This window comes from Octopus sinensis, linkage group LG4 (assembly GCF_006345805.1).
Source record: "Octopus sinensis linkage group LG4, ASM634580v1, whole genome shotgun sequence".
Taxonomy (NCBI): Eukaryota; Metazoa; Mollusca; class Cephalopoda; order Octopoda; family Octopodidae; genus Octopus; species Octopus sinensis.
In genome coordinates, this window is record NC_043000.1 from 64,114,746 (window position 1) to 64,133,343 (window position 18,598).

The 18,598-nt window shown below is 34.9% G+C and overlaps 1 protein-coding gene across 7 annotated transcripts in view; it reads left to right on the plus strand.

Moving 5' to 3' along the window:
* LOC115210705 (prominin-1-A) overlaps positions 1 to 18,598 on the plus strand; it is a 132,398-nt gene that overhangs the window by 15,324 nt on the left and 98,476 nt on the right. For 6 of the 7 annotated variants that reach the window (XM_036502043.1, XM_036502045.1, XM_036502046.1 and 3 more), the window contains exon 2: positions 18,258 to 18,522. In XM_036502043.1, the coding sequence (XP_036357936.1) occupies positions 18,303 to 18,522 (220 nt within the window). In that variant the 5' untranslated portion in view covers positions 18,258 to 18,302. Of the gene's footprint in view, positions 1 to 17,658; positions 17,813 to 18,257; positions 18,523 to 18,598 lie in introns of those variants that run through there. The other variant, XM_036502044.1, reaches the window with a different exon arrangement.

Below are 18,598 nucleotides of genomic sequence, written 5' to 3' on the forward strand. Positions count from 1 at the left end.
ATATATTATATATATATACGTGTATATATATATATATATATACGTGTATATATATATATATATATACGTGTATATATATATATATACGTGTATATGTATGTATATATATACGTGTATATATATATATATACGTGTATATATATATATATGTATATATATATATATTATATATATATATTATATTATGGAGGACAGATAAATTAATGCTTTGAGTTAATTAGTTTCAACTGCAGTTGTTGTTGATTTTAGCCCCCAGGTCAGCCCTTATTGAAAAGATGTCTAATCAAAAGTAATGTATCCATGACCTTTAAAACATAGTGTCTAAAGCTATCATTATCTACTGAATTATTTTCATCTTTTAAGATAGTGGGTTATGCTTTGCAGGAGAATTGCCTATTATTTCAAACAAGTCGAACAACCACATTAGGCGCTTCCTCATTGGTTGGTTAGTGTGAATTACATACCGGTGGTTGAAAAGATGCAAAAGATACAGAGATAGGTTTGCTGCTTGCTTCTTGGTTCTAATTATATAAATTCTGCTGGTCAGTTATAATGATGAATGCTAAAATGGATGTAAGGCCTCACATTTAGTGGGAAGAGTACAATTGATTCCATCAATCTTAATGCTTGACTGGTACTTTATTTGATTGATCCCAGAAGTATGAAAGGCAGGCTGACAACTAAACACTTGCTGGTATTTTTATCCGAGGTTCAAATTATTGTTTCACATATATGGTTTCTATAATAAAACAGGACTAAATACTGATCTTACACCTAGTTCATGCTATTTCTTTATTGATATATTGTTGGCATAACAATCGTTTCACTTATCTTTTGAAAATTTTTCGATTACCCAATTTTACTCAGATTCATACCACTTTTACAAATTTTACTTACTGCTAAGATTATTTTTATAGATGAATTTTATCAAAGAATTAACAATAATACAAGAAATAAATGGAATGTGACTGCGATAATCTTTATTTAATTCATTGAAATAGCAAGAACAATGGCAACACATTTCGATTCTTTTTAATGTAGGTTGTTGGTAAACATTAAGTACTGATTACTCATTGTGAAAACAGATTCCAGAATCACTTTATTCATATCAAACCAAATAAATGTTTTGTTTAATGCTACATTTCATGCTTTTTTTCCCTTTCTTTTTCTTTTTTGTGTTTTTTTTTTCTTTTTTTTTCATTGAAAGCTGGAACTGATGTTATTTGCTTGTATAATCAAATGATTGATTTTACCTTGATTGGATGTTAAATGGTTTAGTGTTTTGAAAAGTTATCCAGTATCCAATTGTGAGGTTGGCTCTAACATGACTATACTAAAAAACAGTATAACATTCTTCATGTTTTGTTTAGTTGTCCCAGGCCAGCCCAGCCCAGCCCTGATCTTTGTTATGCAGATATTCAGTTGAATGACCTCATACGACTCAAATGTATTTTTTTAAGATGATAGAGTAAAAATTTGAAGATTTGGCTGCTATTTCTAACAAGTCAAACTACTATGTTCAGCAAGGGTTCCCTAGGTGAGGCACTTGTCCTACCAGTGGGGCTTGGCAATGTTTTGGTGGAACGTGTAAGGTGGCGTGCTGGCAGAATCATTAGCACGTTGGACAAGATGCTTAATGACATTTCGTTTGTCTTTACGTTCTGAGTTCAAATTCTGCTGAATCAACTTTAACTGGTGAGGTGGAATGCCAATACTAAAAGTAGAGTCAAATTTATTTAGTTTTGAATGGGACATCATGTATGACTAATGGTTTCTACAAACAGATTGGTTAAATAAGCCATTAAGCAAAAATTAAACTGCTGGTCAAAAGTAGTTTTATAATGAGCAGTAATATTTATCCCCACTTAAATGTGACTGTTTTCTCAGAACATCCAACCTTTTTATAATATATGTGAGATGGGTTTCTGTACAGTTTCTCTGTATCAAATGTTACTCAAAAGGCATTTACCAACCCAAGTTTATGATACAACTCATGTACCCAAGATCTGTGCTATCAGTCCATCCCAAATGGTTACAGAGTAAACTTCTTAACCATATAGCCATTCAAGCATAATTTTGAACACTTGTGCACCTGTGTAAAAAGAATATATTCCTGTGATAAGACTGATAACTTGAATTTAGAAACACATTGACCTTTTCTGTTTTCTTGATTATTATGTCCTCTACACACATGCACACACACACACACACACACACACACGAACATACCAGTGCAGTTTGCTGAGTTGTTTGATTGTCGAGTTATTTGAATCGAATTTAAAAATTAGTAGGTGCTTTTTTATTGAATCTGAAAAGCAAAGTAGGATTTGAACTCAAAGGGCAGAAGTTTGAAACTAACACACACACACAGTATCATGCCATTTAGTCTGAAAGTCTTAACATTTTGTTTTTTGTTCCATCTGGTGATGATAATACCTATTTATTCATAAACGCACTCATGTATAATGTACCTGGACCATGGGTCATTTGGTACTGGACCACACACAAAGAATAAATTTTAAAATTTTATCAACTAGCACTGTCTGCAGGATGTTTTTGCATTATATGCGTGCTATACATGTAATATGTATGTATTATGTATATAATTATTGATTTCAAATTTGTGTTTTGATGATGATATTCTCTAGTCTGTGGAAAAAATTATCTTGAATGAAGTGAATCAGCAATGTAAAAATGTTGAGGGCTGCTGTTGTGCACCTTTGTTTTTAAACAGTGGAATACCAGAAAAAAATGTCTTGAGTGTTGTATGCACAGGTAATCTTTGAGAAAAGTGACAGAATTAAAAATGAATCCAGTGATAATGGGAAATGTGATAAAAATTACATGGCTTTCACAAAATACTGAAATGAATAAGTAAATGCTTCAAAATTGGTGAATTATACATGACTGTAACTTTTTTATCTTTGATATTTTTCTTAAAACAATCTTTAGATTTCTAAGTTATGTCATTATAACTTGTAAGATATATTTGGCTGTAATATATATCTAGTAAAGCCCTATGCATGTAAACCTTCTCCAGCACTATATGACCTGGTGGTGGTGGTGATGGGGGCAATACCCTCCCCTGCCACCTTTAAGTAGACCATTGGAGCTTCAGCTACCATGACTAGACTTGGGATGAATACTGGAGTGGTTTCCCATTGCCTTCTCCAGCCAAGTGAGATTTGATCTCACAATATAGAGAGCTGGAAGATATACCATAAAGCATCTTTGTCGACACGCCAACAATTTTGGCACTCTCCCACCAGCAGAGCAATGGGAAATGAAGTGTTTTTCTCAGGAACAAAATGCACAGTCTGGGAATTGAATCTACAATCTAGCAATTATGACTGCAACACCCTAACCACTACCACCAGAATAATCCTTCTGCTTCAGGCACAAAGCCTGGAATTTGGCAGGAGAGGGCAAGTTTACTACATCGACCCCAATGCTTAATTAGTATCTATTTTATTGACCTTGATAGGATGAAAGGCAAAGTCAACCTTGGCAGAATTTGAACTCAGAACATAAAGCTGTAAGAAATGTCACAAAGCATTTTGTCCAGCATGGTAATGATTCTGCCAGCTTGCTACCTCTAATCCTTTCTGCTATAGGAACAAAGCCTGAAATTTTGGAGGAGGGGTTACTTACATTTACCTCAGTGCTCAACTGATATTTATTGACTCTGAAAGGATGAAAGGAAATGCTGCCAAGCATTTTATCCTGTCTGCTAATGATTCTGCCAACCTGCCACCTTCGCTACCTTAATAATAATAATCCTTGCTACTATAGGCACAAGGCTTGAAATTTGGGTGGGTTGGGGAGACTAGTCGATTACATCAAACCCAGTGTTTCACTGGTACTTAATTTATCGACCCTGAAAGGATGAAAGGCAAAGTTAACCCCAGTAGAATTTGAACTCAGAACATAGCAATGGATGAAATATTGCTAAGCATTTCATCCAGCATGCTAATGATTCTACCAGCTCGCCACCAAGCTGATTACATCAACCCCAATGTTTAACTGATACTTATTTTATCAACTCCAAAAGAATGAAAGGCAAAGTTAACCTTAACAGAATTTGAACTCAAGACATAAAGAGCTGAAAGAGGGAAATTTTACAATCAGGTTCCATTTGAGATCATCATCATCATTGTTATCAATTTTTCCATGCTTGCATGGAATGAATGGTGTTTATTGAAACAGATTTTCTATTGCTGGATGCCTTTCCTCTCACCAACCCTCACCTATTTCCAAGCAAGGTAATATTTTCTCAAGATCAGAATGAACACTGCTTGTATGGCAGTGACAGCCATTTACAACTACCATTCAATGTCAAAACAAGGCGACACAAACATGAACACACCCATACATACACATACATGCATATACAATAGGCTTCTTTCAGTTTCCATGTACCATATCCACTTACAAGGCTTTGGTCAACCTAGGGCTATAGTAGAAGACACTTGCCCAAGGTGTCATACAATGGAACTGAATCCAGAACCATATGGTTGGGAAGCAAACTTCTTACCCTACGGCCACACCTGCACATCATCCTTTTAAAATAACTTTTTCATAAAACAGCTTTTAATACAGACCAGAGTGTAGTTTCTTCTGAGTCATAAGGCTTATATTTCATAATGTAATATCTGAGCCTTATTCAGGTGGATTTTTGTGAATAGCACCCACCTCCCTTCCCTCATTTAAAAACTATATTATTTTGTGTTTTGGTTCCAGCAATCAGATAAGAACAGTTATTTTTAGCTGCAACCGGGTCTTGCAGAATATAAACACTGACACGATTCAGTTTTGGTGTGTGGGTTTTTGGTAACAACTGTTCATTAAGTCAAGTCTCGTATATCTTTAAAGCATAATATGCACTTATTACCATCCATATATATTATTGAAGATAGAAAATCTGATGTGGCTGCTTGATCTATTAGGAATAGCCAAATCTCTTTCAAATGATATCCTGCCATCTTAAAAAAAAATATGATATTGACTAAAAAGTTTCTCATCATATATGTTGAATCAAGACTGACCTTAGATTAAACAACAGCAACAATTGAAAGTGTGTGTGTGTGTATCAACAGCTATCAGATGCTTGCTTATACTAATAAGTTAGTGGACTGAGTCATATTTTACTATGAAACTTTCTAAACATTCACTTTCATTATTGCTTAATTCTCTCTCTCTCTGACTTTATCAATTCTTTATCTTTTTTTCTCTCTATATATATCTATCTATCATCTTCCTTTCTAGTTTCTTTCTCTCTCTCTCTCTTTATCAACCCCCTTATCTTTTCTCTCTCTCTCTCTCTCTCTCAGATTTAAATTTTCAAAGATGGCTAAGATATTTTCAATATTGGTTGTAAGTTCAAACCTTCCCTAACCATTGCATTGTGCCCCTGGAGAATGCAGGTAGCTCTGCAAATCTCTGTTTAGTTACAAACTTCAACTGTAATATTATGGTTAAACAGAGCATGGTAGATTGGCAGAATCAGTGGAGAACTGGACAAAATACCTTGTGGTATTTTAAATGTGTTCCTTTACATTCTGATTTCAAATTTCACTGAGGTTGTCCTTGTCTTTTGTCCTCCTGTGGTCAGTAAATTAAGTACCAGTAAAATAGACTGCTTCCTGCTCCATATATATAAACCAAATTTGAGTTAGAATTCATAATATTGTTGAGTTGTTGAAAGGGCATCCAGCTTTTGGAAACATTTGTGAGAAACTACATCCAAATACCTGATACTAAATTTCTGTTTGTGCTAAAACAGCACAAATCTCTGCAGCTATAAGGTCATATAGTGCTGATCGAAATGTCAGATTAAAACTGAAACTGGTTATGGGTTTGAAAGATATAAAGTCATGGAATTCCATAATTAATTAGTTGATTTTTTTACACTATCTTTATCTGATCTGATCAAAGGTTTATTTTATACTGGGGAAAAAAATCATCCAGGTATTACATTGAATTAGTTCACTTCAATTTTTTAACAAAACTATCTGTATAATACCAGTATTTTTTTTTCAGTTTTATTATATTGTAGAAGTTTTATTTGAATAGTTAGTTAATTCTCTCTTCACATTCGTGTCAATGTTGACTATTTGATTTCAAGTCAATGAAAGCTAGAAACTATCTTTTATTTTTTTCTATCCATGTTACCAAAAGCAGTTTTGCTTTTATTGTCACTTGCAGAATTTTGAAATTGGCATCAAGATTGCTTTATATCAATATACTTGGTGATATTCACCCTATCCTATTTTTATTTAGTAAAACATCAAACCAATGAGAGAGTCTATATATGATTGCTTGATCTGTTGTAGCATCTCCTTCTAATCATAACATCAGCTTAGGAAAGGAAGAACACATTGGATGGTCATGGTCTAAATACATTTCATCACAGGTCTTCTCAAGAACCAAGATTGACCTGGAGCTAAGCAACAGTGTAATTAAAATGCACATGGTTCTTTCAAGTTTGTGACAGAGCTTCTATGGAGTTTGTCTGCTTGGTGTGGCAGTCATATCTACCAGTTTTGAAAAAGAAGACCATGTGCATCAAGATATAAATCTTCAGATACAATACTCATTATTGGAACGCTGATTAAATCAACATACCACACATACATTCTCTGAATGTTTGCTATATCCTTACCAAAGGCCTCCTTAAGTAGCAGCAGCAAGAGACAGCAATTTATAAATTGAAAATTTCTCTTAATATGTTTAAACATACAACATGAAACATTGAATGTTTGAAGAATGTTATGATTACTTTATATTTTTTCATTTTACTCAAAGGTAGGAGGGTCAAGTCCTTAATATTTTCATGGCCTCCTAAATTAGTGAGTTCATAATTGATGAATTTCCATTAGTTGATGCTAGTTAGTAGTTGTTTACTGTTGGAATTATTTATTACCTTGAAGAGAAGGCCTTGCCTTTGAGATGTTGTTTCAGATTATAGATATATATCTGCAGGCATGGCTGAGTGGTAAGAAGTTTGCTTCCCAACCACATGGTTCCAGGTTCAATAACATTGTATGGTATCTTGGGCAAATGTCTTCCACTATAGCCCAGTCCAACCAAAGCCTTGTTAGTGGATGCAGTAGACAGCCAGAAACTGAACGAATCCTATTGTATATATATTGTGTATGTGTGTGTTATTGTTTCTTTGCCTTAACATTGCGTAACAGTTGTGAGCAAGTGTCCCAGTAATGCAAGCAGTGGCCTTTGTTTCCATTATTCTTTAAAAACATATTTGGTTATGGGGAAATATTAGCTTCCTTAGAAACGAGTGAGGGTAGACAACAGATAGGACATCAGGCTGTAGAAAATCTATTTTGACAAATTCCATCCAATCATGCAAGCATGGGAAAGTGGACATCAAAATAATGATGAGGATGATGTTGACAGTTGCTATGAATGACCATCAAAGATTGTGAAGCCCATCTGTAAGTTAGTAGCCATTTTATTTGTAATGTATGTTTCTCTGATAAATATAGTGACTGTTTTTTGGTCTTTTTGAAGGGGTCTATATTGTTGTTTTCATTGAGAATGTTTTCAAAGTTTTTGTTCATGGGAGTAGAGCATACATTTGTGTGATGTGTCTACATGGATATGAATGGCTATTAAACAGTGAAAGGTAGTGTCATTTGCTCATGTGTTTGCAGGTAAGCTGTTATTATGAAGGAGAAATATGGAGAATATAACTGATCCCTGAGTCATACCTAAGTTAATAGTGAGTTGGAAAAAGCTCTATTAATACATGTGATGGAAATAGTGTAATGAGAAACCCTTTTCTCTGCAACTCTTCTTTCTAACTCCCCCTCCCTTCACCCATGTTCACTCACTGTATTCCTTTCCCTGCCATCTTCCACTCTCCTTTTGCACTCTCATGAACTTAACTGCTCACACATCCTTTCCAATCCTCTGTACCACTCACTTGAATACCCCTCCCTGTAACTTAAAAGTATATCCGGACACATCTTCACCATCTTCACTCCTTCTTTCTCTTTCACTCTCTGTCTGTCTTTCTCTCTCTCCTCTCTTTCTCCCTTCTCTCCTCTCTCCCCTTTCTCCCTATCTCTCTCCTCTCCTTTTCCAACTAGGGTAGCCATGCATCTCTCTCTCTCTGTGCAAGACACCTGTTCCTATCCCTCTATCATACTTTAACCTCTCATCACCAGGCACAAAGCCACCACCTCCCTCATTATTACTCCCACCTCAGTTGAGGGGGGTCTTGTCTTATAAGTTATGTGGTGACCTTGCTGGTGCCTCATAAAAAGCATCCAGCACAATTTGTAAAGTGGTTGGCACTAGAAAGGGCATCCAACCTTAGAAACCATGCCAAAGCAGACAATAGAGCTTGGTGCAATCCTCTGGCTTACCAGTCCTGCCAAACTGTTCAATTTATGCCACATGGAAGGCGAATGTTAAATGACAATGATGATGATGATGATGATGATAAAGACTTTGATGTAAAAAATAACAACAACAGAGTATTTGCTAAAGTTCTGACAGGTCAGGGACCACTAATGTATAGTGTAAGAAAGTAGGTATCCAGTAGATCTGGTTCTACAGAAGCTTTACTGATAGCCACTGAAAAAGGAGCAAGAGATTCAGTGTGATAAAGGAGATTGAATTATGACTGTTTTCATTATATTTAAAATGTATCTTATAATGTAAATAGATCTGAAATTGGTTATGTCAGTGAATTTGCCCTTTAATATTATTTATTTTAATTACATTTTTTTTTAGCTGGGACATGTTGTGTTTCCATAAGTTCAAGTGGATTTAGAGCAGTGTGAAGGGGCTCACAATCATGAGGTAGTGAGTTTGATTCCCGGACTGGGCTGTGTGTTGTTCTCAAACAAGACACTTTATTTCATGTTACTTCAGTTCACTCAGCTGTAGAGATGAGTTTTGATGTCACTGGTGCCAAGCTGTATTGACCTTTGCCTTTCCCTTGAATAACAACGGTGGCATGGAGAGGGGAGGCTGGTAAGCATGGGCAACTGCTAGTCTTCCATAGACATCCTTCCCCAGACTTGTGCCTTAGAAGAGAACTTTCTACAGCGATCCCATGGTCATTCATGACTGAAGGGGGTCTTTATCTTTTAGAGCAGTGTGATACAAGCAAATCCCAAAACTCAGTTATTGGTTGATCATGAAGAGAAGAAAAAGCAAACATTCATTTTTGCTCTATCAAATTTGGATTTGACAGTGTTTAGCAATGATGTTTCAAGAATTAAACTATTTGCACTACTGCTACCACCACCACCACCACCACCATCACCACCACCACCACCACCACTACTACAACTACTACTACTACTACTACTACTACTACTATACTACTACTACTACTACTACTACATACCTAAATGATTTTGACCCTCTCTTTTATTGTTACTGTAAAAACAGTAAAAAATAGAATGCATGTAATCTGACCATGCCTGGACTTGACAGTGATGAAAAATTATGCTTCTGCAACACTAAGTATTTCTTCTAAGAATCAATGATGAAAACATAGCATTACAAGTTCAATTTTCAACTTAAACTTCATGAGCTTGTAGTGGTGAAACTGAAAGAAGCCTGTGGTATGTGTGAGTGTGTGTGTGTGTTTGTTACCATAACTTAGCAGTTTGACAAAAGTGACTGATAGAATTAGTACCAAGCTTAAAAAAAAAACAAAAAGTAAGTACTTATATCAATTCATTTGACTAAAAATTTTCAAGGTAGTGCCCCAGCATAGCTGTAAGCGAATGACTAAAACAAGTAAAAAATATAAGATAAATTTTAATCTACCTCATGTCAAAGAATGTGAATTATCTAAAACTCCTTACCCCTCTCCGAAAAAATGGTCACAACAAATTCCAATAGAATTATAATCTACATCACCTGAAATGTATTTGCAGAAAATTTTGTTAAAGAATATTCATTTTCCAGGAAGTTAGGAGAAAACAAGGTTGTGTATACACACTTCTATAGTTATACAAAGAAATTTCTTATCATCATAAGTGTTAACTTTATAATTAAACAAACTCCTTTTAACAATCGTGTTGAGAAAATTATGTGTTTATCCATGTATATACATTCATACATATTGTGACACAGACAGATAATACTGAATGTAACTGTGCATTTGTGTAAATGCAGGTCATTATATAGAGAAAGATTAAGGTGGCAAGCTGGTAGAATCATTAGCATGCTGGACGAAATGCTTAGCAGTATTTCGCCTGTTGCTGTGTTCTGAGTTCAAACTCCGCCAAGGTCAACTTTACCTTTCATCCTTTCAGGGTTGATTAAATAAGTACCAGTTATGCACTGGGTTGATGTAATCAACTTAATCCCTTACCCCAAATTTCAGGCCTTGTGCCTACACTAGAAAGGATTATAGAGAGAAAGTTAGAGGAAAACAAGAGGGAGACAGGACAGATACAAAGAATGGAGATTTATAATTTTTCTTCTAATGTTGTACATGCCACTTCATTGAAAAGATCTCTATTAATCTATCTACCTACCTACATGTCTATCTATCTATATATCTATCTATCTATCTATCTATCTATCTGTCTGTCTATTTATCTGTCTGTCTATCTATCTGTCTATTTATCTATCTATATATCTATCTATCTACCTACCTGTATATCTATCTATCTGTCTATATACCTACCTGTATATCTATCTATCTGTCTGTCTACATAGCTAGCTACCTAACTACCTACCTACCTGTTTGTCTGTCTATATGAAGGCAGATGGTGTTGAAAATTTATTTATATGTATTTTGATCTGTTAAATGTTTCTTTACTTCAGTATTGTTTTACCTTTTGTTCTGTCTTTCATATAATTTCAATTAAGCAAAGTATTTCTTATTCCAGACATAAAACAACTGATCATGCACTATATAGTAAATAAATAAATGAATAAATAAATAAAATAAAAGGTTATTAACACTACAAGTAAAAGTATATCTCTGGAGAATAAATAGATAGAAATTGTACTATGGGTCCACTTAATCTTCCCACACCCAACAGTGTTTTCATCTCATTTATTTATCTACTAAGGCTACTTTGGATCATGCTATTTAGATTCAATGATAGTAACATAATTCTGCTTTTGGAGAACAACATGTCTTTGTCAAGTTTTACAACTTATTAATCATAACACTCAAGTTACTTAGTATTTTTTGCTTTGATTTTTAGTAGTATATCCTCTTTTATATTTTTTCAAACTGTAATCTATAACACATAAAGCAATTTTTTTTGTATCAAATTCATTTTGTATTTTGGAGAAGATATATTTATGAAGTCTTTAAGAAGCAGGTATGCAGATGTTGTTGTCTCCCAGGTCAGCCCTCACAGAATAGACCTGTGATCAAAAACATTCCAGCAGTGGCCATCCTATCTTTTTTAGACACAAATAATCTAGTAAATAATAGCACATTCCAATGTATCTTTCTTTTCTAAGATTACAGGGTGTAACTTTGAAGGACATTGGAGTACTATTTCTAACAATTCATATTGACTCTCTTATATTCTATTACTAGGATGTCAAGTTTGATGTTGTTGCTCTTTAGCTCCAGCTCAGTCCTTATTGAGCAAATCTATGGTGAAAGCCATCACAGCCAAAATCACTCTGATGTTTGAATCTTTATGGGACTACTTGCTGACTAAAAATATAACCAAAATCTTTATCACTTCATACTCTATCATCTTCAAGAAAATGTAAAAGATATTGAATAATGTAGCCCTATATATATTATCAGTGCTGGATTTGGATTCAGTAAGAACCTAAGCTATAGAAAGCTTGGAGGTTCCTTGTTAAAAAATTACTCTAGGTCTCACAAAAATTGCTAACATATATACTTTTTAATTATTTAATAGCACATTAATGCTTAAATAATTTTAAATATTTTCTTTCTTGGTTTCTGAAAAGCAAGATAATTAATTTTTGGAATTGTACTTGTCTGGTAAATGACTTGATTTGAGACAGTATGAGTTCTTCCTTAGCTAATACACTTCACTTACCAAGATCACTGAGATTCTTGAAATTTTATTCTTTCAGCTGTTAGTTATCTAAAAACACATTGTATTGGTGACCCAGTTGCAGTGGTGTGTTGAAAATTTTGACACCTCAAGGAATAAATAAAAAGTAAATTTAACAGTTATTGTTTCTTCATATGGCTAGGTACACAGCTTATTGCTTTCTATGTACATAATGCAGACAGTCGTTCTTAAAATTCTGTTGATTTCAGTTTGTGTTGGATTCTCTTTAGCTGCAAAAATAATCCTTCTCCTGAACAGTTTCTTGCTCCCTTGGTATAGTCAAAAAATCAATTAAGGTGGTTCATCATGCTTTCAATCTATGCAGAAATTAGCAAGTTTTCTGTGTTTGTATGTCTTCGGTGTAGGTTTACATATGAAGAGTCATTGTATTGTCTCCAGTTAAGGAACGCTAAACGAATATTATCTTACAAAATGGTTTGATGCAGAACTTTGTAGTAAATATGTTCTTTTCCTTAATAGTTCTATTTGGTGTATGAATGGAAGTGTGTCAGTTCACCTACAAGGTTAATATCAACATCATTTTGAATGTTCTTTAATAAAAGTTTCTATTGCTGAATTATCTAAATCAACTGGAAAAGCCCCTTTGAACAAAAGCTAACTAAGTTTTTTAATCCTTTAGCATTCAAAATATTCTATCTGTTGAATGTTCAAACTAGCTAAAGCCAACCTTTCACACCTATCCAACAATGTCATTAAAGAATATATATATATATACAATCACATCATTGAAATCTCAAAGCTACAAGATAATGCATAATTAATTAAAAACAATGTGGATAAATAAGCATTACATTTGATAGGGTAAGCTGAATGCTAAAGATTAATGACAGTTTAGAGTTTTCATTTGGGTGGTTCCAGTGACATTGCTTCAAAAGACCTTAACCCTTTAGCATTCATATTACTCTGTCAAATGTAAAGTTTATTTATTCACATTTAAAAAAATTAATTATGCTTTATCTTGTAGTTTCAAGATTTCAGTGATGTGATTACTTATTTTTAGACTGACACTGTAGGGATGATGTGAAGGCTAGATCTGGACAGTTGGAACATAAAACAGGTAGAATATTTGGGCTAGATATGGCTGGATTAATTGCTAAAGGGTTAAAGCACTAGTATGAGTTCATCCTTAGCTAAGACGCCTCAATGACCAAGATAATTGAGATTCTTGAAATTTTGTTGTTTCAGCTGCAGATCTTGTCTCAGCAACTAAAGGATACAGGAAGTAATGCAATCTCCCATTTGTGTTACTTCCTGTTTCCTTTAGTTGAGATTTTGAACTTTTGTCATAGTAGCTAAGCCACTGGTCTATGATTGTTATGAAATTTGTTGATCCCTTTTGATTTGTGAATCATTACCTGTTGCTTTTATAAAATATTAGTCAAGTGTTGGTAACTGCTGGTTTCTTTTTGCTTCTTGATGTCCATTCTCAAATGTTTTGGTCATTACAAGCATAACAGAAAGTTTATGCTTAAAATACTAAATATTTCAGTTTTCTTTTTCTTCTTTTGCCATCTTTTCAATAACACTGTAAAAGAAAACCTAACCCTAATCCTTAAAGTATTATTAGTAAAATTGATATATGAAAACTAACATAGGTAGTTGCCATTAGGTGTATGTTACATGTTATTCCTAATCTGCATGCACTAACAAATTAGATTTATAAAATATAGCTTTACCTGAAATGGGATACCCAGCAAAAAATTGTTACTTTTGGTTTTCCATCAAGATAATTTTACTACACCAAAGCTGTAATTCATTGGGCTTCTGTCAGCCATTTTCACTCTTTCTGCAGATTGCAAGGCACTAAATTTTAGCTTGTTTACATTATACAAAAATTCGGGTCTGGGTGGTAGCAGTACCAAGCTACTCAATATGAACATTTTGCCTGTGGCTGATTGGGAGGGGTCAAAAGCTGTTTTGATCCTATGGACCTAATCAGCCAAAAATCTGGTATTTCCAGATTTTTTAAGTATTGCTGGGTCTAGGTATCCGGTGATGCTTGAGGGACGCCCCCCCCTCCCCAAGTGTTACCTGTGCCTGGAGCCAGGCCATATTAAAAAGAACTGCCCAAAGGACCAAAATAAGGTCCTGGAGGAGTTGATTAAATTACTGCTACCTGCTCTCTCATTGGAGGAAGAGAGGGAGGAAGTCAAGAGATGGAAACTTCCTTGAAAAAAGGAAAGAAACGAAAGGTGGGCAACATTGGACAAAGCAGAGGAACACCACCCTCCCGTGGCTCAAGAAAAAAAGAGGAAAAAAAAGAAAAACGGGACATTGCCGGCAGTTTGTGATACACTGCTGGCGTGTCCCAAAGTACCTTCCATGGGAATTGTGCCACCGAAGGTAGAGACTGTAGATGCCTCCCATGCTGTGGAGGAGGAGTTTGTGGTCCTCTTCTATAATGGAGGGACAATAGAAAACTTCATCAAGAAATTTAAAAGGAAAGGCCGAAGGTAGGGGATTCTGTCCTGCACGGAGGACCCTGACTGGCCTTTGCAGGTGGCTGCGGAGGTCATATGGGAGACAGATCTGTGCAGGATAATGAACTCCTTCCTGGCGGACCCTTTCAATTTTGTATTCAAGCGGCTCGACTTGACATCTTGACCAAGGTGAGAAGTCTACTCAGTCTGGAAGACTAATAATAAATTAAAGTAAGAGGCTTGGTGCCTCATTTGTATTGATTTATTGTAATTACTGTGTTTTGACTTATGTAAGAGGTTACTGCCTCATAATGGCTTTTTTGTAAGAGGTTAATTGCTTCCTTTATGTTTTGTGATGTAAGAGGTTTGTTGCCTCAAATTGTATTTATTAAGAACAATGTGCTCAGGTAAACAGCAATTGGCAGGCGTTGCTGTTGCCCTCATTATTATCATATCGTCAATCATTTCATCTCATTATGTCCATGTCCAGCCCGTACCTTCCTTTCTTTGTAAGACCCTTGTGGCCAATTGAATGAATAAAAGAAGCTTGCTTACCAAATGCAAGGTATCAGGTGCAGTCTCTTATACTATAGCCTCAGGCCAACCAAAGCATTGTGTAGATGGAAACTGAATGAAGCCCATTATGTGTGTGTGTGTGTGTATATGTATATATCTGGCTTACTGATCTGCTATACCGACTTCAGAAAGTCAGCCAGCCACCTGATAACCTATAAATCAGGTGACTCTGTTAGCCAGATTGATTTCATTCTCACCAGGCAGTGGGATGCATGGTTGCTCTTAAATACAAAGACCCTCCCTGGTGAAAAATGTACCCCCAACCAGCATAGACCAGTTATTGGTGACTTTAGACTCGAGGCCAGTAGGATGCCAAGAAGCAGGCTAATCTGGAAAAGAAGGACTTGGGAGCTTAAGAACCCTTCACATGGTTAGAGATTTAGGGATATCCTTATCGAGAAATTTGATGAGAGGGAAGAGGAACTACAGACATGTAAAATAGAAGGCAACTGGGAATTCTTGCGAGACAGCTTGCTGAGCACCACAGACCAAATCTGTGGCTGGTGCAAGGTCCCTTCCAGACGTAGGGTAACATGGTAGTGGAACAATACTGTAGACAGGGCCATTAGAGCAAAGAAACAGGCCTGGAAGACCTGAAAGAGTTGGGGTAGCAGGGAACTATCAGATAGCCAGAAGGGAAGCTAGGATACAGGTATATATAGCCAAGGGGGTAGCAGAATAGAAGTTTGCCAACGTTCAGCAATGTGAGGACCAAAGAACTGAAGTATTTCGAATTGCAAGACAGTGTGTGAGAGAAAATCGTGATATCATTGGAGAGAAATGTGTCTGCATGAATGATGGTGCACTTGCATCTAATGATTCTGCAAAGAAAGAGGCTTGGAGATGCCATTATGAAAGACTGCTGAACGTAGAGAATGAATTGGAGGAGGTAAGTCTGGTAGTGGGTGCTTTTTACGTGCCAGGCGAGGCTGGCAAACGGCCACGATCGGATGGTGCTTTTTACGTGTCACCGGCACGGGGGCCAGGCGAGGATGGCAACGGCCACGAACGGATGGTGCTTTTTACGTGCCACCGGCATATATATATATATATAATATATATATATACATACGTACATATATATATATATATATATATATATATATATAATATATATATATATACACACACACACACACACACACACATATATATACACACACACACACACATATATATACACACACACACACACACATATATATATATATATATATATATATATATATATATATAATATATATATATATATATATATATATATCGTACTTCTTACATCTTGATCTCTGTATTTTATATTTATGTGTGCGTGATGAGCTTCTTTCTATTTTCATGTCCCAAATGCATTCACAATACTTTGGTGAGCCTTAGGCTTTAGTGAACATTTGTCCAAGATACTGTGCTGTGGGACTAAGCTCAGAACCATGTGGTAGCGGGTAATATGTACGTATATAAATATGTGTGTGTGTTTGTGTATGTGTTTATTTTCGTTCTCGTAATTTAGCCGTTCAGCAAGAGACTGTTCGAATTAGTACCAGACGTTAAAAAAAAACGTACTGGGGTCGATTTGATCATACAAAAAATATAAAACAAAACAAAATAAAGAATGTATTGTATCTCAGTTAGTAAACCACTTTTAAAATATCAATTACTTTAACTTTTTATTTTGATATTTGAGGTGCTGAGCTGGCAGGTCGTAAGCATGCCGGACGAAATACTTAGTGATATTTCTTCCAGCTTTACGTTCTGGGTTCAAATTCCGGCGACATTCACTTTGCCTTTCATCCTTTGCAGTCGATATAATAAATACCAGTGTTCTACTGGTATCGATGTAATTGATTGAACCTGTCTCCTAAAATTGCTGACATTGTGCCCAAATTTGAAACAATTATTTATGATATTTATATGAATATGCCTAACAGTCTTTGCCTCAACCTCTAGTTTGTGAGTTCAAATCTTGCTAGCTTAATTCAGCTTTTCATTTATGTTCGAATGGTAAAATAAGTACCAGTAATATACCGTATTATTTTTCTAAAATATATACCAAGTCAAAAGAAATCGATACGTATCATATTTCTAAATAATATATTGATTTTTTAAAATTGGTACAAGGCCACGGATTTATTGGAGAAGCGTGCATACGGGCAACCGAACTGGATTTAGTATATAACTGATTTGTAAATTATGTGACTGCAAATGGAAAAATATATTTTTTTTAAGTAATAAAGCATTTAAAAATGAACATCCCCTCTTTACGCACACACACATAGCACACAAAATTTGTAAGTCATGGACTGGAGTTTGTTTATGATTTTTAAAAGAGAATCAGTGAAATACATTTAATGAAGCTTTGTTTTCCCTGTTAACATATGTTGTGAGAGACAGGTTAACGGATTTGTAAACCAATACCTTCTCATTCATTATTAAGAAAGGCCATCGAGTAAGTTAAGTAAATTTGTGTGGTACACATCTTTGTAACTGTAGTTTTTGTACAGTAACGACATAAGGCGCAGGCGGCACTTTCCCCAACTTGATTTCCTCTATTTTTACTTATTTATTCATTCATTTATTTTTACTCCTTTCGACACTCCTCAAATACACGTGAAAAGTATTTCTGGGCGGAGCGACTGGTAGTGACGTCACAATTTCTAAAGGGAATCCTTGTTTTATTCTTCTTCATTTCATCGCTAGCAGAGCTAACGGCAGGTGCTTCTCTAGTAAATTATACACATACTACAAACAAAGGTAGCTAGTTACTCGTCTTTCTCTTGTAAAGTTTTAAACTTTTATGTATATTCAAATTGTAACTTTTCGATTTTACTGAAGATTCCAGTTCATATACATATATATATGAATTGGAATATATAGATGCGTGTATGTATATTAATTGGAATACATATCTGTGTGTGTGTGTGTGTGTATATATATATAAGTTGGAATATATATATGTGTGTGTGTATATATATATATAAGTTGGAATATATATTGTGTGTGTGTGTGTGTGTATATATATTTTATTAGAATACATATATATAACTCCCATTTTGCAAATATTCTGTCTTCCATATCCGTACAGTAAAAAACAAATGACATAATTAACTAAAACAATGTTGATAAATAAAACATTTTTATATTATGTCTTTAATTTTAATTGGATTATTATTATTATTGTTATTATTATTATTTATAGGTTTTAAATACAAGGATTTTATAATACATTCCATCTGGAAGAAAAATGGAGAGAAAAGGAATAAAATCGGTTGCAGTTCCATGTTCCGTGTTATTGTTATGGATCTTAATAGCTTTTTCACTTGTTGACCATTCATTCGCACAGAATTCTTCTCAACAGCATCGAAATGAGGAAAAATCCATGGAGAAAGGAATGAGTTTTCTCTTTATTATGACAAAACAGTTTCTGGAAGTTATACAACCTCATAAAATATATGAAAAATACGGTAAGATCCCACATTTTCATTTGTCGTGTCTTGTAAATAGAGTTATTATTGCCTAGCTGCGAAAATGATGCAAAGC